The 13337-nt window shown below is 33.2% G+C and overlaps 1 protein-coding gene, 1 non-coding gene and 1 pseudogene across 2 annotated transcripts; 1 reads left to right on the forward strand and 2 right to left on the reverse strand.

The window, feature by feature from the left end:
- Positions 1–725: 725 nt before the first annotated feature.
- On the reverse strand, positions 726–8144 carry LOC123272461 (annotated as a pseudogene).
- Trnap-agg lies at positions 7492–7563 on the forward strand. Its single transcript has one exon. It is a non-coding gene; the product is annotated as a tRNA-Pro (tRNA).
- Positions 8145–9510: 1366 nt separating the features above from the next.
- LOC123272459 (aromatic-L-amino-acid decarboxylase-like) lies at positions 9511–12191 on the reverse strand. The gene is made up of 8 exons (XM_044739233.1): positions 11652–12191; positions 11339–11572; positions 11146–11275; positions 10810–11070; positions 10602–10719; positions 10445–10535; positions 10178–10378; positions 9511–10111 (listed from the first exon to the last, which is right to left on the reverse strand). The coding sequence occupies exons 1-8, from the start codon at positions 11850–11852 to the stop codon at positions 9782–9784; spliced, it is 1566 nt and encodes a 521-aa protein (XP_044595168.1). The 5' UTR covers positions 11853–12191; the 3' UTR covers positions 9511–9781.
- Between the last annotated feature and the right edge of the window lie 1146 nt (positions 12192–13337).

Consider the following 13337-nt stretch of genomic DNA (forward strand, 5'->3'; position numbering starts at 1 on the left):
AGCAACTTCACGGAAATTGGGTCGATAAGGCTTAAGAAAAAAAATTGTTTCCGTATCAAATTAAAGCTATTTTTAGTATTATAGATATGCATACAAATAATGAGTAATTCTTTTTGTCATTGCTCTTATTATAATTATTGTATTTTATCAATTATGATCGCATCTTTATTACCATTGTTGTCATTATTTAGACTCTGCCATTATTTAATCTGATAATTAGTTAATCAGCTTACAAAAATTATATAACGAACTTTAATATTCATATTTCACGTAATAACTTAGTAAAAATAATTCAAAGCAGATATTTAATAACTTACTCAAGTGAACAAGTTATGAGTAAATAATTGCAATTATTTACTTAAAGTAATACAAATATAAGACGACAGTTAATCTTGTAGATATGCAATGGATTTTATAGAATTTAAAATGAATGAATAAATCATTAGAAACGAATAATTAAAAAAGATATATGTATAGATATTTTTATTTTCTAATTGTGTTTTATTTGATTTTTGAATCATTATTTAATTTGTTTTTTTAATTGTTTTTAGAATTAATAATGTTTACTAGATTTATTCTTTACGTCGCTATACTGAACTTTGATGAAAAAAAAACAACATGGCGCGTAACCGAAAATCGTCACGATTTTTTTTACATTGCTATAAAATTTTTCTCATACGTCGGTAAAGAAGTTTCACTTCAAAAAATGAAAATTTTATTTCAAGTTAAATAAATTAAATTTATTATGAGAAATTAAAATCATATTTTGAAAGAATTTTGATAATATTAGAAATTTTAGGCTGTTTTGAATTATCAAAATCGACAAAATTAGCGTTGTTGAGCTTATTATAAAGATTTTGTAAACTGATAATATTAGCGGTTGTGATAATCTCAGCCCAGGCAAAATCTATGTCAGTTTGGATAGTAGATTGACTGGAAGCGAAGAATCGAAGAATAAGTTTGTCTTGATAAGTGGCAGGAGTCAAGAAAATAAATTTTCGTTCCCATAAACAGTCATGTAGACTTTAAGTTAAAAAGTTTTCTCCCTAAAATTGAAAGTAAATTTATAATATAAGTATATTTTTATTTTTTAACAACTGAATACCTTCATTCGAAAACAAACGAGTCCTAGTGTTCGTTCAGTAATGACTTCAAATCTGCTGTCGGATTTGACGAGAGACTCGAAATATTGGGCTAGACTTATTGAGTCACGGATATATTTTTGAATACCTGAAATTCCGTAAATTCTTAAAACGAACCAGAACTTCAAAGAACGAAAATGTCTTCCTAATGAAATTTGCCAGTGCTATAGATTAAATTAAAATTTTGATTTAAAAGTTTGGAAAATCTAAAAGTGTACAACTCATAATGCTCATTTAATTATGAAATATTAATAAAATAAAGAATGTTAAAAAAAAATTTATAAAACAGCTAAAATAGCACGAAAATGTGCAAGCGTCTCTAGTGGGATAAATGTACACAATATATATAGATATTCAGTCTTCTAGTTTTTGTTTTATTTTATTAATTGTAAATAAACGACACTGAATTACCTAGCCATTCGCATTTGGTGACCTATAATTCTTTCAAGGAATTTTTTAAAAAATAATTCAACTTAATTAATGCATTTTTTCGCAAGTTACAGTGTTTCCGGAGTTTCGTACATGACGGACAGGAAAATTTTTTGACTTATTTTGATGTTTTTTTAAAATTAAATTAATCTCCATTAAATTATCTTGACAATAATATGCAAAATATATTGATTCCGTGAACTAACAAGACTATAATAATAAAAATAGTTGCCGAAATGAGGCGAAAAAAATTTTTCGATCGTAAAAAGCACTCTCTGATGCTTCGCATCATGAGTCGTGCAATTAGATAATTATTATGTTAAATTTATAACTTACACGATAATCTGGCAGAAAGCCAAAGTTTTTACAAGGTAGATAAACCCGGTCGACGCAGAAGGCTTCAAGGAGATTCCTCGTATCTTTTATCCTGATAAAAATTAAGCAAGTGAATATATTTTCTTTAAACAATTACCCAAAGTAAGCAAAAATGTTTACCAAAATGCAGAGAAATCGTAATTAGTGAGAAGCCATTTGTGAGGATTGAAATTGAATTAATCTGTATATTCGATACCAGGCATCAAGGTCTTTTTCAATCGCTTCCAATAAAGTTGCGCCACGAAGGCTACATTTCTCATCAACGGCCAACAGTTTCATTCTCATTGATCCGAGGAATCCTGCCTTTTCAACTGACGAATTGGATTGACCTAGAAGTAAAAACTCATAATTAGCAATAGCCTTTTAAACAATATATTCTGGATTTTTATCAAGTACTTACTTGAAGTATAAGCAACTAATTTAGATTTTATCAATTCTTCATTCATATTTGGATTATCTTTTTTAATACGTTTTACCATACGATTTTTCGCTGTAAGCAAAGTGATGAGTTGTTTCACTTGCAGATTCCTGAAACAAATTGGTGATTATATGACTTTTAAAAAACAAGTTTTTGATAATTATTTGCTATTCAAAAGTATGGTATTGGAAATAAAAAGGGTTTACAATATATTCTGTTTTATCGACAGCTAGTTTAGTTCTTATCATGTTATTATTCATGTAAGGTCACTCTTTTACTGTGGCGCTAGTAGCGCATCTAAATAAGTTTCAGGACGCAATAGATAGTTAATAAAACTTATTGGGAATATGGAAGACTTAAACCATGGAGAATAGAATGTTATAATTCTCAATATTCACACAAATTGAAATGCAATGATTAATAGAAGAAAATTGGAATGAACTTAACCTTACGTCTAAACATATTATTGGAAAAATATATCTTGTATGGATGATAAGCTTTATGAAAAGTTACTTGATTATTGATAATAGTTTTCGAACTATTGAAATTTTGCCAACGAAACTCAGTAATGATCATCAAAAAGATTAATAGCAACTTTTAATTTCTGTTTTCTGAATACTATATTACAATAAAATGAATAAAAGAATAATTGATCGTATAAACTCAGAATTTTTATATTTTATAAAGGCTTGTGACTACCAATTGAACGTGTTTAGGGCTTCACACGAGAGCGAGAATTTTCTCGTCTCGTCTCGTTCTCGTCTCAAAAAAGCGAGACGAGACGAGACGAGTCCTTTTTGAAAATATTCTCGGCAATACCGAGACCACATATAGCGCAACCCGAGAGTCTCGTTCTTGGTCTTGTAAAATTTTTTTTATGAAGTTTTTATTAGAAAAATTAGAAAAGATCTACATAGAGAACAATAAATTTTACAAACTATAAAATCTGGAGACCATCTGTGAAAAAGTTTTTTGTAACTTTTAAAAAAAAAAACTCAAAGTTGAAACTCTAATTTTTGAAGTATACGTATTAATATTTATATTCTATATCGTAGTTTGTCAATACAAAACATCATGGTATCCTTAGCTGAGTATGATTTTTTCATATTTTTACTTCAACTTGTTCTCTTCTAATAGTTACTTATCAGTAGCACTTATCATAACTACTTATTTTTGCAGATTTTTACATTTTAGATTTGAATGATTCCTTTTAAAAGATCAATTGGTTCACTTGTACTCTCGCTTGTGAATGTGTCTACAAGCGAGAGAGTCATAGATGTGTGTACTATTAAAGGAGTTTTTTTTTACTCGAAATTTTCTACCTGGAAGATCCTCTTATTTATTACAGACATACAGTAAACTTTTCTTATATTTGACTCGTCCTTTTTCAACACCTATATAAAACAATTCAATATAATGAGTTTCCATTATAATCACTGTTAAAGAACAATAGCTGGAGAGTCAGTTTTATAGGTTAATTTTATTGACAATTATTACAAAATTAACAATAAGTTTAAGTTAGAGAACACACAATCTTTTAGATCACAGTTTCGTTTTATGAAATCAATGAAAGTCACTCAAATGGTTAAAATAGTGGTTAGACACCGTAAACCCAAAGGAGAAGAGATGCTGGATCTGTTGATTAGGAATAGACTTCTAGAAGGTGTTCAAGGGAGCCTGCAGGTGCACCTTACAAGGTGATGACCAGCCGGGCCTTGGGTACGATGATTTTCTCTGAGGGGTACCACAAGGAAGCTTGTAGGTCACCTAACAGGGTGAAAAGAAGTACCGAGCCTTGAACACGATGATTTTCTTGTCTAGAAGTCGCCAAAGAAGATGCTTTTCGATTAGGTTATAAACACGCTGACTTAGATGATTTTCTCACACTCAGAATAACAAGATTTTACTTGTAGACAAGTTCGTTGCAGTGAAAGACTTTTATCTTAGCTTGATATCACGATGTGAATAGTAAGCGTTTGAAATGAAGACTGACTCGCAGCGCCGGATGGACTGGCTTATATACTTGACTGGCGGGATTCTCGAATTTTCAGCTGAAATTCTCTCGATTGAGTTCGAGAGAACTCTTTTTAGATAAATTCACTTTCCAGATTAACAAAATGAATGATTTTGATACAAAAATGAATTTTTACTTTATTTTAACTCTTTTGATTATTAATTAATCGATTTTTAATTAATATTTAGCCAAATTAAGAATTTTGATCTAGACTTTTCTTTTACGAGATGTTTCTAGGCGCAGACGCGAGTAAGGCGCAGGCGTGAGCTAAGCGCGAGCTAAGCGAAAGCGCCAATGTTGTTGTTTAGAGTACTCATAACGATCAATAGGTGGCGCCACATATTTAATAATTTTGAATTATAACCAACAATTTTGAATTATATCTTTTTTTTTTATTCTATTTTTAAACAATCACCAATGTGTTTTGTCTATATAATATTTCAAAAAAATATTAATTATTATATTTGTTACAAATTTGCGATAATTAACGTTATTTTTCGAGAAAAATAGAATTTACAAATATAAAAACTAATCTCATTATAAATTCAGTACTTAACGGACAACTTTTATTGCCTCTATAGTGATGTTTTGAAAGTTTAGTCTCTATTTGGATATCTGGAGAAATTTTTTGTTTTTTCCTGTACCTCTTGTAGTAAAGATTTGAACAATTATTGTATACATCTGTGGGAGTATATATCATAGAACTGGTCAAATACTCAAGTATTTGGTAACAAACTTAGATGCAAAAAAAATGTTTCAAGTATTACGTAAAAATAAAATTTATGCTAAACTGCGTGACGAAAAATTGTTCATGTTGACAACATTATGTGGATCAGAGAAATTCTCTAAAGAGTTGTTCATCAGTTAAATGAGCTGCAGAGTTAAATGAGCTGGTGCTCCTACAGAATTCTTCTACTTCTTTCATCAATGTGAGTTGGATCTCGCGATAGCCACCAATAGTCGTTCGATAATTCGAAGTTTGATGTTGTATCTTACAACATAATTTATAGCTAAATTTGTCATTAAAAACAAATTTGGGAACTGGGGAAATAAAGGATAAAGGGGGGAGGAGGGACCTTACTCAGTAGGAATTTTTTCGGTAACCGAAAAAATAATTCAGACAGCCCAGACCGGGACTCGAACACGGATCATTTGGTTACGCGCCAAAGGCTCTACCAGTTAAGCTATCCGAGACATTGTCCGTAACTACCGGTTATCTATTGGTGGTAACGCCACAGAAAGTCTAGGTTAATGTACTCGCTGGAGTCAGTATTGATGCGGTGATTAATACAAATTTTTTGAATGTTGTATTTAGTTTGGTGGATGCAGCTGTGCCACTATTCATCCAGACCAATTGCAGACATTATTATGTTTATTCTTCTAGTATTTGAGTCAATTTTGCGATTAAGATGCTTAATTTCGTTTAAGATGTCGTTTTTAAAAGAGTTGAGAAGTGATTCCAGATTGATTGTGATGTTATCGGAGTAATTAGTGTCCACCGGTGCTGTAGATTTCACGTAACTTGGTGTATGTGTCCCTGTGGGAGGTAATTTCGGCCTCGGAAGAGGTGGAAAACTGTTATTTTGGTTAATGTTGCACATATTGGCATATGATTGGTCAGGCCTGGTGTAGTTGTTAATTGCTTTAGCTATGTTCCGCTTTTTAGCTTCTTGTTGCTGTTTATATTGAGCCTTGATTTTGGCCATAAATTTAAGTGTTGGACAGCCTTTGTAACTGGCTGGATGACCTATTTCATCGCAGTTGGTATATTTAAGAAGCTTTTTATCGGTGCCTGCCTGTAAAGTACAGTCTTTAGCTTCGTGGTCACCTGCACATTTAACACAGGTCGGGGAAATATGACAGTTAGAACTTGAATGTCCCGTATTTTGGCATTTTTTGCACATAAAGATTGTAGGTCTTCTTAATCTTTCCCATCTGATGTGTTGCGATAATAAAGCTTTTAGACGCGTCAGTGAAGCAGTTTTGCTGTCGTGAGACACTGAGACAAGAAAGTGGTAAAGCTCAGGTTTGCTTTTGTTAAAGATTAGTTTACTAACTTTAGTTATGTTGACATCTTGTAGGTTAAGCTCGGTCAGGGCTGCCCTGACATCCTTTTCGTCGTAGCCACCACGTACACCTTTCAGGACAATTGTTTTTATCTTCAGGTGTCTGGGAGTATAAGTAAAGAATTCGGTTTTCTTTTCTTTTAATATGTTTAAACATAAGTCATAGGTTGCAATGTCATTAGGATAAATTCTTGTAAATATTTCGTCGAATTCACGGACTATGAAACTTGTTTTGGAGATATAATTAGTAGTGAGTAGCGTAATTGTTTCTTTAATACCATTGATTTTGGCAAAAATAGGAGGCAGTCTGCCTTTAGGTTTTTTGTTTTGCTCCGTTTGATCACTTGTGTCATTTTGATTATTAGTTTGTTGATTGCTGTTTTTATTTAATTTTGAAGTTAATTTTCTCTTGCCATTATGGATTCTTTTATTAGTTAAAAGATTTTCACTGTCTGTAAGATCTGAGTCCGTGAGTGGATCGAATTTATTACTGACACTTGTTCCAGCTGTTTGAAATGTGCGTCTCACCTTCGCGGGCTTTCGCGGTTTTAAAAATTCCTCACCGTCGTGGTTCATGGCGCCATTTGTCGGGTCGCTGTCGGACATCGAAGAAGTTCTGCTGCGGAGTTGGTTTAGATTGGGCACCCCTGTCGCTTGTTTGTTAGCCTTTCGGACATTTTTAGTAATCATACCTTCAATATATTGTTTAAACAATTCGTTGTCTAATAAATTAGAATTGTATTTAATAGTTGGACTTTTATTCGGTGTTTGCGATAATCCGGAAGAATTAGCTGGGGTCTGGGAAGCGTTCCCATGATCACCCATTTTGAGGCTAGGTTTTGGCGTCCTTTCGCGTTTATCAATATTTATTTATAAATAAATAATTTGGCACAATGAAAAACACTAAATTATCGATTTATTACTTGTTATAAACAACTTCACATATTTATTTATACTGCTTGCGCACAAATGATATAGAAAATACATGAAACAGAGACACGCTCTCACACACGATCTATCTCGTACCGTTGCCGGCTTGAGACTGTCGGCTCGTTGGTCTAGGGGTATGATTCTCGCTTAGGGTGCGAGAGGTCCCGGGTTCAAATCCCGGACGAGCCCGATTTTTTGGAAATTTTTGCAGCAAAGATCATTGAAAGTCATAATCATCATACTTACTTGTATAACTCCACCACCAGGACCTTGATTCCTATTTAAGAACTCTTCTGGTAATCCTAACATCTTGCAAAGCCAGTCCATTGTAACAGCTTCAAGCTCCGTCATAACAGGCGAAGTTAACCATAAAAGGCCAATCCCTCCTATTCCAGCGCTCAGTAACTCTCCAACTATCGATGGGTAAGAACAAGCACTAGAAAAGTATCCATAGAAGTTTGGAGATGTCCAATGCGTCATCTAAATCATCCATAGTTACTTGTTTCTATAAAATTACACTTTAAAAAATCAACTTACCCCAAGCATAATGACTCGTTCGATATCATCAAAAACATCTTTCCAAGATTCACCATTCTTAGGAGCCTCCAATGGAATTAGTTTACTAAGATATCCTGGTTTAACATCAGGAATTACTCTTCTAGTTCTTAAAGTTTTGTTATAATCGACAATTTTTTCAACAATTGCTTTAGAAAATTCTTTGAATTCTATTTCGTCCATTTTTTTCACGCTCTGCAAAAAGCGAAACTAACCCTGGTTATGAATACTGATTGAAAAGACTTGAGAAGCGATTACTCCATGCAAACTGTATATCTATATGTATAAACTAAAGAATTGAAATTACTGAAAAGAATTCGAATTTCATCATTTTTAATTCTTTTCAATCAATATTTTTAAACAGGGAAGTCAACTACCGAATAATGATTTCTTTGTATTTTGGATTCAATGTCCTCTTATCTGTGAATATTAATCTCTGGTAAACTCAATTTATAATTTTTATACTTACCAATGTGAAAAATGTCAATAATATGAGTTATTTTTAATTAAGTTATTATTTAAATACTGTCAAAATGTTTAATGAGATAATAAAAAAAAATTAGAAAAACGGTTCACCCTAAAGGCCATCCCTGCAACTTCCCGCTAATTCCATACCTGGGCGCTTAAAATTGTACTTGTGACATTTTTGACATTTTTGAGCTCAAAATATAATTTATGTGATATTTTGAGCTCGCTGAGTTCAAAGAGATAATATTTATATGCATTTGAGCTCTCCCAGCTCATAAGTCTGATAGAAGTTTCATAGAACACTATTTTTGAAATTTTCAAACCACAATAACTTTTGAATGAATCAACCGATTTTCACGCCGTTGACGGCATTCGACGCAGTTTTATCAGCCTCATAATGAATTTTTAGGTTTTAATAGATCGAACCAAAAATTTCGGAGTAATTTCGAAAAAAAACTTTTTTTGGTTTTCTTTCGTTCACGATATCTCTCGAACGAATTAACTGATTTCGACCAGATTGGTGGCGATCGACGTGGTTTTTTATTGTCTAGAGCTGATTAGTTTTTGGAATCGATCGGTGGAGCCGTTTAAAAGTTATCCAAAAAAACCACATTTGAAAAAATTTTTTTTCTTAGTTTTTTTAAGATTTCTCAAAATCTACTGACTCGAATCGGCCCAAATTATACTCAAAATTTAAGTTTGGCCAAGCCCTTTCAAATGGCACCAACCGCGATAAAATCGAATAAGCCGTTCAAAAGTTATAAGCGGTTCACATACTTTCACACACACACACACACACACACACACACATACATACATAGTGACAACCTCGCGGGAGTAGTTAGGGAAGCTTCCTAGGACCTCAAAACGTCGAGATCTGATGAAAACTCGATTTTCGAAAAACGGAGTAAACCCAATAACTTCCCGATTTTTGAAAATTTTCAGTTTTCTTAGCGGGAAGTTAAAAATAAGTAAAAATTGCGTAATTTGAGTATTTTTAATAAATTACCCTTCAAAAGTAAGCCATAAGATATAAATAACGATTATAGATAATTAAAACAAGTACATAAAAATAGTTATGATAATTCTGGTAAAGTTGCAATTGAAAGACAGTTTTTATCGTTTTTCAAACTCTTTATTGCACATAATAAGACAATAATATTTACAAAGCCTTGTGGAACCTTAATACTAATTAAGGTAAAAGCCCCAATATATGATCATGTACCAGTATATGATCACTCCATGTATTTGTATACCTATATTTGTGAATATAGATATTCGTGCTAAAAAGCTAAGAATTTTACGAAACAATGTGAAAACAAAACTCAGTGGTGACAAAAACGAAAAGAACTAGCCTTGAAAAATTAAAAGGAAAAAGAACAAATCATGATATTTTTTGCAAAACTTTGGCTTTGTTAATATTTAAGCCTTCGATTCGGGCAGTTATGGCCCCCAGGTGTTTTCCCGAGTGTTCGAGTTTTTTGACAGGTTTTTCGGCGGATTCGATGCCCGTTTGATGTGTCTGGGAATTGATAATTTCAGAAGCTTGGCTTGTGATCTCGTTCCAGGCATAATCAATGTCCTCCTCGAGACAGAGACGACTGCATACAACAAACCGGATGATTAATCGGTCTTGATATGTGGCTGCCGTTAGATAAATGCGTTTTCGCTTCAGTATGCGGTCATAGAGGTCCCGCGTTAATAAATTTTCTCCCTACAGAAATAAGAAAGTGTCTTTAATCAAAGATTCTGACATGTATAATGTACAAATCCTAAGTACCTTCAATCTGAAGCAAATGAGACCCATCGATCGTTCAGTGACGATTTCAAATCTCTCGTCAGACTGAACTCGAGACTCGAATCTCTTGGCTAAGTTTATCGAGTGCCGGATGTGTTCCTGAAGACCCTCAATTCCGTACAAACGCAAGACAAACCAGAGCTTCAGAGCACGGAAACGTCTTCCCAATGGAATTTGCCAGTGCTAAAAATACATTTCAATTAAATATCATATCGATAACAACTTTGCGACAAATTCGAGATAACTTACGCGATAATCTGGACATAAACCCTCCTTGTCGTGCGTTAAGTAAATTCGTTCGACATTGAAGGCCTCGATGAGACTTCTGGAGTCTTTAACCCTGAAAAAATCTTAACATATCAACAATTTTAACTGTTTATTGTCTTCCATTGAAACTGATACTTACCAAAGTGCAGAGCAATCGAAATTAGTGAGAAGCCATTTGTGTGGGTTGAAATTGAACGAGTCAGCGTACTCAATTCCAGACATCAAGTGTCTGTACTCAGGACACACAAAAGCAGCGCCTGAAGAATAAAGTATTAATATCATGTCATATCATCAATCCATGATTGCTATCACTATCAACTATAACAAAGATAAAAGCTCATAAATACCCGCATAAGCAGCGTCAATATGAAGCCACATGTTGTTCTCTTTGCAAATCGGTCCTATTTCCTCCAAGTTATCAAATGCGCAGGTACCGGTAGTTCCCAAAGTAGCAACAATATAACAAGGGATCAATCCAGCCTCCCGATCTGTTTTCATCATTTCCAATAAAGTCGCGCCACGGAGGCTGCATTTATCGTCTACTGGCAACAATCTCATTGGCATCGACCCGAGTAGCCCTGACTTTTCCACCGAAGAGTTAGATTGGTCTGCAACAACCAAAAATGTATGCATTACTGTACTTTCCAAACTTTTGTCGCTATTGCTATTGTTTCTACACTTACTCGAAGTGTAGGCGACTAATTTGGACTTTATTATCCCTTCGTCCATATCTGGGTTTTCTTTCTTGATGTGTCTCACCATGCGCTCTTTGGCTGCCAGCAATCCAACCAAAGTTGCTTCACTTGCCGATCCCTAGGAACAAAATATTTTAATTTCAAGTAATATAAATCCATAATTTCTAAATGATATTTTTACCTGAATAACTCCGCCACCAGGTCCTTCACTGCAGTTGAGAAATTCTTTGGGCAATCCCAGCATTTTCCCGAGCCAATTCATCGTAACAACTTCTAATTCCGTACAAGCCGGGGATGCAATCCATGAAAATCCGACACCTCCGATCCCAGCGCTCAATAATTCACCCACAATTGCTGGATATGAATTAGCAGTCGGGTAATATGCATGAAAATGTGGTGAGTTCCAATGTGTCACCTACATCACCGTAATTATCATCAGATCACTTAGAGAATTATCACACAAGATGAATAAGTATTAATAGTAATAAACTTACACCCGGCATAATAACTCGCTCGATATCACTGAATACGTCTTGCCACGATTCACCTTTTTGAGGGGCCTCTTCGGGAATCAATTTGCTTAAGTATCCTGGCTCGACATCAGGCAAGACCTTTCTGTCCCTCAAACTTTCGTTGTAATCAACGATCTTGTCAACAGTCGCTTTTACGAATTCCTTAAACTCTTTAGCTTCCATTTTAAAAGTCACTGATCTGTTTTGCGCACTAATAAATCTCAATTGTTCTATTATTTCAAAATATTCTTTATCTGATGAAATATCACTGTTAAGTAGATGCGTGTTAGCCGAAAAACTTTCTTTTACTAAATGATCGTTGCGGATGGACCCACTGATATTTATACACAACCACTTAAAAGACTTTCTCTCGGCTTTCTCTTCAATAATTCAAAATATAAAATCGCTACCACGTGCAATGATTGGTCCAACAGCTCTTTATTTAAATAATAATAAATTCTATTTTTTAAATAAACAAATATCTCGGTCAAAACTTTTTATCGCGTGTTTACGTAGAAATATGTCCTTCTAAAAAATAATTCATTTAATTATTATCATTTTATTTATACAATAATTATTATAATTATATAATACAATATAAAAAATAATAAAAATACTTGCTATTTATTAGTGCGGCCAAATGAGGTCAAAATAATTTTTATTATCGCTCAACTAATCGCCAACAAATCAGATTTACTATTTTTCCAGACTGTGAATTTTTCATAATTTATCCAGGCTTTATATATTAATTCTCCCATCACTTGATAATACCCATTCATTTTTTCAAAATTTATTAGTTCTCGGACAATAGATTAAACCCCACCACGTTTTTTCTTATATTTTTTTTACTTCATTGTTATTATCATAATAACTACAGTACTTGACCATGTCCTTGTAGGTGTGGATGCCAATAGTACGGAAATAAAATTCAAAAAAGATCATTTTATAGTTTAATTCCTAAAAAAGCTGGTTCAGCAGCCACTTTGATCATTCATTTCCTAATATTGCTTCTTGCGTTTGACCATTTTAAACTCGAGAGCAATTAAAACTTCAACTTTGCAATAAATTTACTTATTTTATTAAAAAAAAAAAATTCCTTACGTACAAACTAGTACTAATATTCAATGAAACAGGTAGAATTGTTTCAAAATATAAATTAAATTAAAGAATTTCCCAATTGATGAGCCGATTTTATCTTCAAGCACGATCAATTCTTCTTTCTTCTCTAGAAAAACTCGACGAATCGATAATAACAACAGTTATATTCCCATGAACAGAAAAGAAGTCTATTAAAAGCCGATTACGGTTTACATAAATCGTAATATTTAAATGAGAAGTCTTAATTGGGTCGAGCGTATGATTACTGTACTTAATGATTAAGTGATTAGCGGTTGTGTGAGGAGATATTATACGGTAAATTACAGATTCAATGGAAATTTATTATATAAAAAATCTAGGTATGTGCAGAGGTATTCAATTTAATTGAAATAATATATAAGAAATCATGACTTCCTGATCGATCAAAGAAGTTGCGATGAAAACACGGGATTTTCACGCCTCCGCGATCACTTGAACATACCTTATAACATGTACCAGTTGATTGGTCGCGCATGACGGCACTTCTTTATACTTATGTAATTTTTATTGTGTTATGTACTTCGCTGCTAC

The sequence above is a fragment of the Cotesia glomerata genome, linkage group LG10 (genome assembly GCF_020080835.1).
Source record: "Cotesia glomerata isolate CgM1 linkage group LG10, MPM_Cglom_v2.3, whole genome shotgun sequence".
Classification (NCBI taxonomy): Eukaryota; Metazoa; Arthropoda; class Insecta; order Hymenoptera; family Braconidae; genus Cotesia; species Cotesia glomerata.

What these genes read in the sequence shown, in the direction of transcription:
- LOC123272459 (XM_044739233.1), bottom strand. Translation starts at nt 11,852, where the DNA reads ATGGAAGCTAAAGAGTTTAAGGAATTCGTAAAAGCGACTGTTGACAAG. An exon ending in CTGGTGGCGGAGTTATTCAG is followed by an intron (nt 11,276 to 11,338) that starts GTAAAAATATCA and finishes TTTTGTTCCTAG; the next exon opens with GGATCGGCAAGTGAAGCAAC. An exon ending in TTCGATTGCTCTGCACTTTG is followed by an intron (nt 10,536 to 10,601) that starts GTAAGTATCAGT and finishes AGATTTTTTCAG; the next exon opens with GGTTAAAGACTCCAGAAGTC.